The sequence below is a fragment of the Oratosquilla oratoria genome, chromosome 27 (assembly GCF_046742065.1).
Source record: "Oratosquilla oratoria isolate Oo_2021 chromosome 27, ASM4674206v1, whole genome shotgun sequence".
Classification (NCBI taxonomy): Eukaryota; Metazoa; Arthropoda; class Malacostraca; order Stomatopoda; family Squillidae; genus Oratosquilla; species Oratosquilla oratoria.
The window spans coordinates 267,061-282,150 of NC_134803.1; the positions used below are offsets into that span (position 1 = coordinate 267,061).

At 41.6% G+C, this 15,090-nt stretch overlaps 1 protein-coding gene across 1 annotated transcript in view; it reads left to right on the forward strand.

Moving 5' to 3' along the window:
* The window catches only part of LOC143040108 (ATP-dependent RNA helicase DDX54), a 145,306-nt gene that overhangs the window by 73,411 nt on the left and 56,805 nt on the right, over positions 1 to 15,090 (forward strand). Inside the window, exons 9-10 of the mRNA XM_076210800.1 lie at positions 1,839 to 1,953; positions 10,605 to 10,710. Of these exons, the coding sequence (XP_076066915.1) occupies positions 1,839 to 1,953; positions 10,605 to 10,710 (221 nt within the window). The remainder of the gene's footprint in view (positions 1 to 1,838; positions 1,954 to 10,604; positions 10,711 to 15,090) is intronic.

Consider the following 15,090-nt stretch of genomic DNA (forward strand, 5'->3'; position numbering starts at 1 on the left):
TTTAATAATTTCTTCATCCAAATAGGTAAAAGCCACTTTTATTGATCTTAAGCAAGTTATAGGATTCTCCAACAACTTTGTTTATCACAGGACAAATAGTTTGAGATAATTACTCCCAGATCTTTTTCAGATCCCACTTTCTTTACCTCCTTAGTTCCAATTTTATATTGTCCTGATATTCTATTTTTACTTTTTCTGAACTCCATTATGCTACACTTTTTAATGTTGAAGTCCACTTCCCATTTCTGACTCCACTTCCAAATGTTATTCAGGTCATCCTGTAGTGATTTGCAATCCATTTCGGTTTTTACTTTTCTTAACAATGTAGTGTCATCTGCAAAGAAGCTCATGTAACATTCAACACCATTATCCATGTCATTCACATAGATAGCAAGCATTATTGGAGCTAATACAGATCCTTGCAGAACTCCACTAATCATCTCCTTCCAACCTGAATATTTTTCTTTAAGTACTACTCTCATCTTTCTACCATTCAGGAAGTTCTCCATAGAGTTTAGCAGGTTGCCTTGTATCCCTCCTATGTTTTCCAATTTTTTTAAATTATTTTTTGTGTGGTACCTTGTCGAAAGTGTTTTGTAAGTCCAAGAAAGCACAATTAGCCCATCCATCCCTTTCTTGTATTATATCTATTAGTCTTGAGTAAAAACAGATTAAATTTGTGGTATTGGGGATTTGGCTGCACGTTGTTATGGCAAAGTAGCATGCATGCAGTTGATACTTTAGTGTCTATATGGGGAACCCCTACAGACCAGAGCCACACATCATTTTGTCTGTGATAGAGGAGGACTCTGCTCACAGAGAAATGATGAAACTTTTATCATACTGCTACTATCCTTCTGTTATGCTCACCCCCAACCCCTTGTTGCTGTCCTGTACCATTTCTCTGAATTTCATTTCCTTGTTTCGCCTAGCCTGTGGTGGGGGGAAAAGAATACTGCCACCAAGTATGTCCACTTGGATCGTAAGAGGCGAGAAATATGGGACGGGGATTGGGACCAGGCATCCTTCTCCCTGTAGCCCCACAGGGGACATTCCTAAAAAAAAAAGTAAAGGCATAAGAGGGTCTAGGAGTTTTCCATCCAGCACCCTAAGGTTTGGGTCTTTTAATGTGCGAGGATGTGGTACAGATGAGAGTAAAAGGGAAGAGATAGGTAGCATGTTTGTGAGAAGAAAAATGGATGTGTTGGCCTTAAGTGAATCTAAGTTGAGAGGGAAGGGGGAATGTGAGTTTGGAAGGTATTCAGGAGTGAAGAGAGGGAGAGAAGGGGTGGCTATACTAGTAAGTGAAGAGATAGGTAAATGTGTAGTGTAGTGGAAGGAGGTTTCTTCAAGGATAATGTGGATGAAGGTGAAAGTGGGAAAGGAGATGTGGGTTTTTGTAAGTGCATATGGGCCTGGTAGTGAGAAGAAAGTAGAAGAAAGGGAGGCTTCTTGGACAGATTTAAATGAGTGCATAGAGGGATTAGGGAGAAATGTCACTGTAATAGTACAAGGAGACCTTAATGCTAGGGTAGGAAATGAACCAATTGACAGAGTGGTTGGGAAATGTGGAGTTCCAGGAAAGAATCGTAGTGGAGAGTTGATGGTGGAGATGTGTCTAGGAAGAGAATGGGTGAAGGGTAGGATTCCTTGGCTAACCACTTCCCTTATAAGGGAGAAAAGGCCTCTAGTATGGGTGGGAGGGGTTTCTATGCCTTTTTCTTTTTGGCTACTCCCCATGTAGGGGGAAAAAGCCTTTGGTATATCTATGTAGTATATATATATATATATATATGTCTGTAAATATATGTGGATTATATAAAACCTATGTATTACAGGTACAATGCATGGTAGTAACAGATGTAGCAGCAAGAGGAATTGATATTCCACTATTGGACAATGTTATAAACTACAATTTTCCTGCTAAATCCAAGTTATTTGTTCATCGTGTTGGTAAGATATTGGCTGTATATGATGTTATTTATTAGAAATAAGCTTGTGTATGTAATAGCTGCATAAGTTATGTACAGTCAGTACTTGGAGAATTTAGAGGTACACTTCTGGACAACACTCATACAGCTTCTGTCTGTCAGAGACAGTTATCTTCTACCAATAACTGCCCTTCTGCATTGCCCATCACTTGAGCAGTGAGTGGGGACAGGATGACCCTTCATCCTTGAGTGCAGAGATGGGAGGGGTAGATGAATGAGTTTTATTTTTTTATGAAGTGAGTACATGGTTTTGACAGCCTTGTAACATGTAGTCATTATTATGAAACAAATTACTCATTGCAGTGAATTCTTTCAAATAATCAGTCTCTCCCAATCCAGGATATAAGTTTTTATGTGGTTATGACTAATTTAGATGTTCTACTGGCAGAACGGTTGCATGAGGGACTTGTGATTTTTGGGGCCCCCAGATTGAATCTTAATGACTGCTAGATTTGATTATATGTAGTCAATACAGTAGAGACTTTTGGAGTGTCCCTACAGACCAGAGTTATACATCATTTGTCTATGTTAGAATGTAAGATCTCTACCTATAAAGGAGTACTGATACCTTTGTACTATTGCCGTCCACTCCTTTTGTGTTGTTCCCTTGAACCTACCCTTTCCCACCTCTATGACTCTTCCTCTTCATGATATATGTATGTTGTAGGTGACTGAATGATAATAGGTGAGTGCTGAAAGATACAAAGATAGGACACTATGAGTATAGCTCCCTTCCTGTATAATATAACTAGGTAAAATACACTGTATTTTCATCCTATGAAAAATCAAGGTGTGGGAGTTGGACTCATAACCAGGACCATAGGAATTGGGTCATTAAATGTGCATGGATGTGGTATAGATGAAAGTAAATGAAAATATATTGGCAGTATGTTTGTGAAAAGAAAAGTGGATATGTTAGCATTGAAAATAAATTGAAAAAAAAAAAATTTAGTTTGACAGTGTGGTGGATAGGGTGTCAGGAGTGACAAGGGGATGAGGGAGGTAAGTAGTTCTTCTAGTAAGTTATGAGATAGGTTAGTAGACGATGAAGTGGAGGGAAGTGTCTTAAAGGCTGATATGGACAAAGGTGAAATTGGGATGGGAGATTTGGGTTTTTGTGAATGCATACAGTCCTGATAGTGAAAAATGTGAAGAGAGGGACACTTTTTGGAGTTATGTAAATAAGAGTTTACAGAGTTTTGTGAGGAATGTAAATGTGGTGTTAGTGGATCTCAGTGCCAGAGTAGGAAATGAGCCAATAGATGTAGTATGACTGGAACAAATCTAATCTTGGCAGGAGCTATGTGGGGTAGGGGGTGTGGCTGCATTGGGGCTTACTTTGGGGAATGGAATTGATGTGAGAGTGAAGCAATATTCCCTTCAGCGAATGCTCCCCGTAGTTGATAAGAACAGCCTCAGCAAAGTCTGTCATTTTGGGCTGTTGCATCAGATTTCCTTTTCTGCATGAGGGGAGGGAGAGGGGGTTGCCAATTTAATGAAGCAGCCTTGCTGTGGATGTGCTGTGTCTTGTGACTCTGCTTCTGACCCAGGGCAGTGGGCAAGATTCAGGGATGAGTGGATGACCCATCATCCAGGAGGTGTCAAGAGGGAGGGAACAGGGTGGATGGGAGTGGAGTATGTTAGGGATGGAATGGATGGGAGTGGTTTTTATGATTGTTTTTTGGCTACCTCCCTTATAAGGGGGAAAAAATATCACAAAGTAATGTCGTAGCACATATGTAAAATAATACTAATGACCCACTTTCGGAGAAGAATAGGCAAAAGTAAAAAGATCCGTATATTTTGATCATTAACTGTGATCCTCTTCAGCAGATGTGATTACAGAGTGGAGAAAAGCATGTATTTATAAAAAAAGTAGTGAGGTAGGCAGGTAGGGGACGGGGGCTCAAGTCATGTGTCCGGTGCTACGTGGACATTGGTGGATTTTGTCCACTGTTAATGAAGAGGGTACCAGTCTGTTTATAGCTAAGGAAGGTATACAATCTGGTGACCATTGGCCATAGGAAATATTATAATTTTCCTAATTATAATATTTCCTATGGCCAATGGTCACCAGATTGTATAACTTCCTTAGGTATAAATAGACTGCTACCCTCTTCATTAACAGTGGACAAAATCCACCAATGTCAACGTAGCGCCGAACACGTGACCTAAGCCCCCGTCCCCTACCTGTCTACCTCACTACTTTTATGTAAATACATGCTTTTCTCCACTCTGTAATCACATCTGCTGAAGAGGATCACATTTAGTGATTGAAATATATGGATCTTTTTACTTTTGCCTATTCTTCTCCAAAAGTGGGTCATTAGTATTACCTTTGATATAGTATGTGTGCATCAGATCTCTAAATTGTCTTATTTTTATGACTCATTCTGATTTTACACACATATAGAACTTCATGGTTAACCCCTTCCATATGGTGCCGCACACGTAGGCGTCATGAGGAGCAAGTGGATTCGCGACGCTGCCATATCAGCGTCTTGATTATATTTATTGTAGTCGCCCCTGTGTTTTTACATTCTCCCAAATGCGCCCTCAATCCCATTCTCTGTGGTTTTCAAAATTCGCAGGTGAAAGAGAGAACGATCGATATAAGCGGTGACTATATTTTATGATGCGAGTATTATTACGACACGTCATACGGCTGGCATTGGCTGCTGCCTGCGATATTTAAGTCCCGTACTGAAGTGGTTAAGGTTCGGTTTGATTTTCCTTCTTTGAATTAGTGAATTTTGGTACAGGATTATCTCATTGGATAATAGTGTTAGGGTTTTTTGAAGCTCATCTTCCACTTCTGGGGTATTGTCTGCATATTATTGTTGGGCCAAAAGCTGCTCAATAGCATGCAGTTGATACTTTAGGATTTATATGGAGCACCCCTATGGATCGGAGGAGGGATTGAGGAAGTTGGTGACAGAGTTTGGGAGAGTGTGTGATAGAAGAAAGTTGAAGATAAATGTGAGTAAAAGTAAGGTGATGAGATGTTCAAGGGGTGAAAGTGGCAGCAGACTGGAAGTGAGCATTAAGGGAGAGCGACTGGAGGAAGTGGATAGTTTTAGATACTTGGGTGCAAATGTGGCAGGAAAAGGTGGAGTGGAGGTGGAGGTAGAATGTAGATTGAAGAAATGAGGAGAACAGTGGTGGAAAGGGAGTTGGGAGATAGGGTTGATGAAAGAGTATTAGGATGGTTTGGACACATGGAAAGAATGAGTGAAGAAAGACTAGTAAAAGAGGTATGGAAGGCAGATGTGGATAGAGTGAACATTAGGGGACGTCCTAGGATGAGGTGGATGGATGGGGTGAAGGGGGCTTTGGGGAAGAGGGGAATGTGTGTAGAGGAAGGACGGGAGAGGACAGAAGACAGGTGAATGGAGAATGGTTGTATATGGATGATGTTGTGATGCAAGAGGTGGAATGGGTGGGGAGATGGCGGGTGAGGTAGTACAGGTACTCCTCGTTTAACGACATACTCGGTTAACGACGGGCTTTATGACGTCGTTTAACGTAAATCTCCCGAAGTTACGACGTCGTGTACGATAATTAAGTTGGCTGAGGCAAATTTGTATGATGTTATAAATGAACTTGTACGGTGGATATTAGCTGTGAGGTAAAGTGTTCTGAAGCTTAGGTCTACATTACCATCCTGCAAGCTGCAAAAACTACCTGGGGTACAGTGTATACCAGTAGTGGTAAATTTTTAGTTTCGACCATGGACGCAATATAACAGAAAATTAATTATTAATTTTGTCAATTATAATGTATCAACGTAATATGCAATTCTGTGAGCGGAAATGAAAAAAAATGCTAAAACAGATTTCGTAAGTAACGAAGTCATGTCGGACGAATGGTACACCATGTTTGTTATGATAGATGCCGATGTCGAAGAAATGAAAGGATGGTAAATTAATTTGTCTAACCTAAACTAAACTAACCTAACCTGTGTTTAATAAATCATTACCTGCAAATTAAATGTCATCCGTCTCGTCGTCTTCGTGAGAGACGTTGGCAGACGACAAGATGGCATCCCGAGCTATGCTACCGACTTCATTCATTAGCATATTTTCTTGTAGCAAGGTATATTTTACTTTCATTTCCGCCCACAAAATTGCATATTACGTTGATACATTTTAATTTACAAAATTAATAATTAAATTTCTATTGCTATATTGAGCCCATGGTCGAAACTAAAAAAATACCCCGGTATTCAATATGGAATGTCAGCATACGCGGATTTGGTCATATACGGTAATTTTAGGAACCTAACCACCGTAAATAAACAGTAAATAAAGCTTTAATGTACTGTATAAAAGAGGGAAAATACACGAAAATAAAGATACATGTATTGCTGGACATTGTACATACAGTACATGTACGTATATGTATACACTTTCGCTTAACGACCAATTCGGTTAACGACGGCGCGCTGGTCCCAATTGTTGTCGTTAAACGAGGAGTACCTGTATGTGTGAGAAAAATTTGACGCAGCCCGAAGGGATTTCTCCCCGTCTTCTCTTTTTATGCATAGGGGGACGGAGAGGGGGGGTCGGCGATTTAATGAAGCGGCCTTACTGTGGATGTGCTGTGTCTTGTGACACTGCTTCTGACCCAGGGCAGTGGACAAGGTGCAGGGATGACCCGTCATCCAGGAGGTGCTAAGATGGGAGGGAGGGTGGAGGTGTGTGGAGTGTATTCAGGGATGGAATGGGTGGGAATGTTTTTATGCTTTTTCCTTTTTGGCTACCTCCCTTGTAAGGGGGAAAAAACCTTGGTAAATGTATGTATGTGTGTGCCCCTATGGACCAGAGTCACCCATCATTTTGTCTGTGATAAAGGAAATCTCTATTGGTAGAGAAATATTGCTACTTTATTGTACTGCGACTGACCTTCTGTTATGCTGTCCTCCCACCCTTAACCCCTTCCATACGGTGCCGCACACGTAGGCGGCATGGACTTAGATCTCGGTGGCAGCAACCAATGCCAGCCGTACGACGTGTCGTAATAATACTCGCATCATAAAATATAGTCACCGCTTATATCGATCGTTCTCTCTTCACCCATGAATTTTGATAACCATAGAAAATGCGATTACAAAAGAATTAGAAAGAATGACATTATGGAGGGGTGACTACAATAAATATAATCAAGACGCCGATATGGCAGCCTCGCGAATACACTCGCTCCCCATGACGCCTACGTGTGCTGCACCGTATGGAAGGGGTTAATACTCTCCTGTACCACTTCTCTGAATATTCATTTCCGTTTTTGCTGAACCTTGTTGTAGGGAAAAAAGAATACTTCCACTGAGTATTCTCACTTGAGTCATAAAAGGTGACAAAGAGGGATGGGGATTAGGACTAGGTATCCTACTCTCTGTAGCCCCAAAGGGACATAAAAAGAATCATAAGAGGGTTTGGGAGGAGTTTTCAACAAGAACCCTAAGGTTTGGGTCTTTTCATGTTCATGGATATGGTACAGATGAGAGTAAAAGGGAAGAGATAGGCAGTATATTTGTGAGAAGAAAGATGGATGTGTTGGCATTGAGTGAAACTAAATTGAAAGTTGAGGGGCAGGTTTGAGTTTGGGAGTGTAGGGTGTTAGGAGTGAAGAGTAGAAAACAGAGAGAAGGTGTGGCTATTCTAGTAAGTGAAGAGATAGGCAAGCGTGTTTTGAAGTGTGGGGAGAAATATCATTGTATTGGTATTAGGAGAACTCAATGCTAGGGTAGGAGATGAACCAATAGGCAGATTGGTTGGGAAGTGTGGAGTTCCAGGAAAAAATTGTAGTGGAGATATGATATGTGTCTAGAGAGTTAATAATATCAAATACACTGTTTAGGAAGAAAGTCAAGCACAAGTACACATGGGAGAGGGTGGTGGATGGAAGGGTGATAGGGCTTTAATGGACTATATAGTGGTAACCAGGAGAAGAGTAGGAAAAGTGTTGGATGTATATGTTCTTAGGGGAGAATGAGGGAATATGAGATAATTTTTTTGTGTAAGGCAAGTTTAGAGTTGAGATTAGATGGAAAAAGAGGAAAAGGACAGAAGGTAAGTAGGTGCTTAGAGTAAACTGCTAAAAGGAGGAAGAAAAGGAGTACAAGAAGCTGAAAGAAGAGTAGAAGGGAGTGAAGGATAGAATAAAACTAGGAGTGGAGGTGGAGGAGGAATGGGAATATTTCAGAGAGGGAGTCACAAGATGTGCAAAGATGGTGTGTAGAACAAGGCAGATGGGAGGAAATAAAAGGTAGTGAGTGGTGGGATGATGAAGCAAAGAAAGTTGTAGAAGATAAGAAACAAGCATTCACAGATTGGTTACAAAATAGGATGAAAGAATCATATGAAAAGTACAAAGAAAAGAGCAGGGAAGTAAAGCATAAGATAAGGCAAAGAGGAGAGCAGATGCAAAATGGGCTAAGAGTATGATGAAAAAAATGAAAGTAATGAAAAGATGATTTGGAAGGAAATTAAGAGAGGAAGAAGGGGTAAATCAAGTAGAAAAGGTAAAAGGTGCAGATGGAGAGATGATAATGGAAGAGATGGCAGTAAGAGAAAGATGGGTAGAGTATTTTAGGGAGTTGATAAATATGGAGGAGGATAGGTAGGGAAAGGTAGTTGCAGTGGGAAGTGCAAAGAAAATGACTGTGATGAATAAGGGAAATGGAGGAGAAATAAGGAAAGATGAAGTGAAATCAGTTATTAAAATGATGAGAGCAGGTAAGGCACCTGGGTTGGATGGGTGTCATGAGGAGTGTCTATAAAATGGAGGTACAGTGATGGTGGACTGGCTTATGAGGTTGTTTAATGTTTATTTAAAAAAGGGTAGAGTGCCAGAGGACTGGAGGAGTGCTTGTATAGTTCCACTTTACAAGGAAAAGGGTACAAGTGTGATTGTAGTAGTTTTAGAGGGGTCAGTTTGTTGAATGTAGTTGGGAAAGCTTGTGTGAGGGTTTTGATTGAGAGGATTAGGAGAGGAAGAGAGGGAGTAATTGGTGAGGAAGAGTGTGAGTTTGGGACAGGTAGGGGTTGTGTGGATCAGATTTTTGTGCGAAGGCAGTTATGTGAGAAAGTTTTAGGAAAAGGTAAGGAGGTTTTTCGTCCCTTTATGGATTTGGAAAATGCTTATGACAGGTTAGACAGGAAGGCACTCTGGGAGGTATTGCAGATGGGATAGAGAAAAATTGTTAAGAGTAAAGAGTTTTTACGAAAGTAGGAGAGCCCTTGTTAAAATCAGAAATCGAGAGAGTGAATGTTTGAGGTAAAAGTGGGACTTCGCCAGGGATGCATTATGTTGCCTTAGCTGTTCAATTAATACATGGATGGGGTGGTGTGAGAGGTAAGCACAAGGGTAAAGGGCTGGGGATTGCAGATGGTCAAAGAAAATTGAGAAAATTGGGAGATAAACCAGTTGTTGTTTGCTGACAACACTGTGCTTGTAGCAGGATTAGAGAAGGGTTTAAGGAAGTTAGTGACAATTTGGGAAGGTGTGCAAAAGAAGTAAGTTGAAGATAAATGTGGGTAAAAGTAAGGTAAAGAGATGTAAAATGGGAAAATGTGGCAGCAAACTGGAAGTGAGTATTAAGGGAGAGAGACTGGAGGAAGTGGATAATTTTAGATACTTGGGTGTGAATGTGGCAGGAAAGGGAGGAGTGGGGGTGGAGGTAAAATGCAGATTGAGAGAAGCAAGTAGATGCCTTGGGGGATTAAAAAGCTTAATGAAAAATAGACAATTGGGAATAGATGCTATGAGGAGATTGTATGAAGGAGTGATTGTGGCAACAGCACTGTACGGAGCAGAAACATAGAACATATGAGAGGAAAAGAGGAGGAGTTTGTGTTTGAGATGAGGTGACTGAGAAGTATGGTAGGGGTTACTAGGCTAGATAGAGTGAGAAATGAGGAGGTGAGGAGGAGAACGGTGTGGAAAGGAAGTTAGGAGATAGGGTTGATGAAAGAATATTGGGATGGTTTGGACACATGGAAAGTTTGAGCGAAGAAAGACTAGTAAAAGAGGTGTGGAAGGAGTGAATGTGATGGTACAACGAAGGATGAGATGGATGGGGTAAAAGGGGCATTGGGAAAGAGGAGAATGTCTGTTGAGGAAGGATTGGAGAAGACAGAAGATAATGGTTGTGTATGGATGGTGCTGAGATGAATGGAAAGGAGTGGGTGAGAGATGGGGGGGTGAGGGAGTATGTGTGAATGATAAATTGATGCAGCCCAAAGGGATTTCTCCCTATCTCTTTTTCTGCAATAGGAGATGGAGAGGGGGAGTTGCCAATTAAATGAAGCAGCCTTGTTGTGGATATGGTGTGTGTTGCTGCACAGCTTTTGACCCAGGGTAGTGGGTGAGATGCAGGGATGACCTGTCATCCAGGAAGTGCCAAGAAATGAGGGAGAGAGGGGGTGAATGAGGGTGGAGTATGTGGGGATGGATGGGTGGAGTGGATTTTATGCCTTTGTTTTTGGCTACCTCCCTTGTAAGGGGAAAAAAGCCTTTGGTATATGTATATATGTATAACCTTTCTAGTCCATGTTTACATCATGTGAATCACATACTCTTCATTGACCCACAATAAATTTTCCTCTCATCAAGGTCGTGTTGCACGTGCTGGGCGGTGTGGTGTAGCATATTCACTTATAGCTCCAGATGAATATCCCTATCTTCTAGACCTTCACCTCTTTCTCTCAAAGAGCATCAGGTAAATGCATAACTAGGTATTTGTTAATTTGAAATTAAGGGAGGAGGAAACCTGATATTATCAGGCATAAGGAGGGACCTTTGATAGGGGCCTGCACAAAGTAGTTATGAAAGATTGATGTCAGAAAGGAACATTTCCCCATCACTTATCTTCAGATCCTATCAGCACTCCCATTTCTGTCTGGATATGCATCCCCAAAAGGCTGAAACTCAGTGTCTGAAATGGCCTAAAATATAATTTTCAGCTTCAACTAGCTGTCCTCCAGGTTTTTCATGTAAGAAGAGCTGACAACTGGTAAGTGCTTTCTTCCTCTTCTTCGTACCAGACAGTGACATAGAAATATTTCCACATTAATACAACATAGAGACCCTTGTTAGTTCTCAGGTACAAAAAAGACTATACAGTTGTTCAACCTCTTTGAGAGTGTTCTCCCAATTTAACCTCTTCAGTACAGGCCAAAATCTCGCGGGCAGCTTTAGCTGCCGGACGTACGATGTGTCGTAATAATACTCGCATCATAAAATATAGTCACCGCTTATATCGATCATTCTCTCTTTCACCCGTGAATTTTGATAACCATAGAAAATGTGATGAAGACAGTTTAGAGAGTATGTCATTACGGAGGGGCAACTACAATAAATATAATCAAGACGCTGATATGGCAGCCTCACGTATCCACTTGCTCCTCATGCCGCCTACGTATGCGGCACCGTATGGAAGGGGTTAAGAACCAGAACTGTTCTGTTGTATGTAGATGACTTAATGATGTTAACTCAGGACAGTAAATACAAAATAGCAGCAAAGAACACCCAAGCCTACTTAAACAAAATGGTTACATGAAGGAATTGGCCAGTCAGGTGTGTTGATGCTGGGAAACCAATGGCCAGTCAGGTTCATAATTTTCATGAATCTGGGGCAGTGATATCATCAGTCTAGCCATGTCCCTTTTCAAAAGGATGGCTTTCATGGATTAAGAGATGATGATGAAATCTTGTGTAATTGCAGGTTTATTGAAGGCCTCATGAATTGAGAAAATCCTTTTTGTGTCTTGTGCCAATACTCATCTGGGGTATTGGCTACACATTGTTATGGCAAGTAGCATGCATGCAGTTGATACTTTAGGGTCTATATGGGGTGCCCCTATGGACCAGAGCCTCACATCATTTTGTCTGTGATAGAGGAGGACTCTGCTCACAGAGAAATTATGAAACTTTTATTATACTCCTGCCCCTCCTTTATGCTGTCCCCCAACCCCTTGTTGCTGTCCTGTACCATTTCTCTGAATTTTATTTCCTTGTTTCGCCTAGCCTGTGGTGGGGGGGAAAAGAATACTGCCACCAAGTATTTCCACTTGGATCATAAGAGGCGAGAAAAACGGGACAGGCATTGGGACCAGGCACCTTTCTCCCTGTAGCCCCACAGGGGATATTCGTAAAAAATAAGTAAAGGCATAAGAGGGTCTAGGAGTTTTCCAACCAGTACCAGTTTGGTTTTTTTAATGTGGTACAGATGAGAGTAAAAGGGAAGAGATAGGTAGTATGTTTGTGAGAAGAAAGATGGATGTGTTGGCCTTGAGTGAAACTAAGTTGAGAGGGAAGGGCGAGTGTGAGTTTGGGAGTGTAATTGGGAGGTATTCAGGAGTGAAGAGAGGGAGAGGGAGAGAAGGGGTGGCTATACTAGTAAGTGAAGAGATAGGTAAACGTGTAGTGTAGTGAAAGGAGGTTTCCTCAATGATAATATGGATGAAGGTGAAACTGGGAAAGGAGATGTGGGTTTTTGTAAGTGCATATGGGTCTGGTAGTGAGAACAAAGTAGAAGAAAGGGAGGTTTTTTGGATAGATTTAAATGACTACTTAGAGGGATTAGGGAGGAACGTCAGTGTAGTAGTATTGGGAGACCTTAATGCTAGGGTAGGAAATGAACCAATTGACGGAGTGGTTGGGAAATGTGGAGTTTCAGGAAAGAATCATAGTGGAGAGTTGATGATGGAGATGTGTCTAGAGAGTTGATGATAGCAAATACAGTATTTCGGAAGAAAGTCAAGCATAAGCACACATAGGAGAGGGTGGTGGATAGAAGGGTGGTAGATAGTGTTAATGGACTATGTAGTGGTAGATAGGAGTATAATAGGAAGAATTAAGGATATACATGTGATAAGGGGAGATGGTGGGGGAATATCAGATCATTTTTTGATGAAAGGTAAGTTGAGAGTGGAGGATAGATGGAGAAAGAGGAAAAGGACCATAGGGAGTTGCCTAGAGTGAACTCTTTAAATGAAAAGGAAAAGGAGTACAAGAAGAAGCTGAGGGAGGAGTGGGAGGGAGTGAAGGATAGAGTAGGGCTAGGAGTGGAGGAGGAATGGGGATGGTTCAAGGAGCGAGTCACAAAGTGCAAAGATGGTGTGTGGAACAAGAAGGACAGGAGGAAATAGAAGGAAGGGTAGTGAATGGTGGGATGAGGAAACAAAGAAGGTTGTAGAAGATAAGAAGCGAGCTTTCACAGATTGGCTACAAAATAGGACAAGGAAGTCATATGAGAGGTACAAAGAAAAGAAAAGAGAAGTAAAGCACAAGGTAAAGGAGGCTAAGAGGAGAGCAGATGTGAAATGGGGTAGAGTATGACAGAAAATGTTGATGAAAGTAATAAAAAGATGTTTTAGAAAGAAATTAAGAGGAAGAGGAGGCGAATCAATTAGAGAAGAAAAGGTAAAAGGTGTAGATGGAGAGATGATAATGGAAGAGAAGGCAGTAAGGGGAAGATGGGCAGAATATTTTAGGGAGTTGCTAAATGTGAAGGAGGATAGGGAAGGAAAGATAGTTACAGTGAGAAGCGCTAAGAAAATGAGAGTGATGAGTGAGGAAAATGGAGGAGAAATAAGGAAGGATGAAGTGAAGGCAGTTGTTAAGATGATGAGAGCAGGTAAGGCACTTGGTCTGGATGGATGCCATGCAGAATGTCTAAAAAAAAAGGAGGTACCATGATGATGGACTGGCTGTTGAAGTTATTTAATGTTTGCTGGAGAGAGGGTAGTGCCAGAGGACTGGAGGAGTGCCTGTATAGTTCCACTTTACAAGGGAAAAGGGGACAAGTGTGAGTGTAGTACTTTCAGATGGATTAACTTGTTAAGTGTGGCTGGGAAGGTTTATGGGAGAATCTTGATTGAGAGAATTAGGAGAGGAACAGAGGGAGTGATTGACGAGGAGCAGTGTGGATTTAGGACAGAGGTTGCGTAGATCAAATTTTTGTGGTAAGACAGATATGTGAGAAAGCAATAGGAAAACGTAAGGATGTTTTTTTGGCTTTTATGGATCTGGAAAAGGCTTATGACAGGGTAGACAGGAAGGCACTGTGGGAGGTATTGCAGATATACGGGATAGAAGGAAAGCTTCTTGGAGCTGTCAAGAGTTTTTATGAGAGTAGTAGAGCATGTGTCATGATTAGAAATGGAGAGAGTGAGTGGTTCGAGGTAAAGGTGGGACTACGTCAGGGATGTGTTATGTCGCCCTGGCTGTTCAACTTGTACATGGATGGGGTAGTGCGAGAGGTAAATGCAAGGGTAGTGGGTCAGGGATTGGAGATGGTTAAAGAAAATGGAGAAAAGTGGGAGGTGAGCCAGCTGTCGTTTGTGGACGACACTGCGCTTGTGGCAGGATCGGAGGAAGGACTGAGGAAGTTGGTGACAGAGTTTGGGAGTGTGTGAAAGAAGTTGAAGATATATGTGGGTAAAAGTAAGGTGAAGAGATGTACAAGGGGTGAAAGTGGCAGCAGACTGGAAGTGAGTATTAAGGGAGAGTGACTGGAGGAAGTGGATAGTTTTAGATACTTGGGTGCAAATGTGGCAGGAAAGGGTAGAGTGGAGATGGAGGTAGAATGTAGATTGAGAGAAGCAAGTAAATGCCTTGGTGAATTGAAAAGTGTTATGAGGAATAGACATTTGGGAATGGATGCTAAGAGGAGACTGTATGAAGGAGTGATTGTGCCAACAGCACTGTATGGGGCAGAAACATGGAACATAAGAGAGAAGGAGTTTGAATGTGTTTGTGATGAGGTGTCTGAGAAGTATGATAGGGGTTACTAGGCTAGATAGAGTGAGAAATGAGGAGGTGAGGAGGAGAACAGGGGTGGTAAGGGAGTTGGGAGATAGGGTGGATGAAAGAGTATTAGGATGGTTTGGACACATGGAAAGAATGAGTGAAGAAAAACTAGTAAATGAGGTATAGAAGGCAGATGTGGAGGGAGTGAACATGAGGAGGTAGCCTAGGATGAGATGGATAGATGGAGTGAAAGGGGCTTTGGGGAAGAGGGGAATGTCTGTTGAGGAAGGACAGGAGAGGACAGAAGACAGGGGTGAATGGAGAATGGTTGTATATGGATGATGCT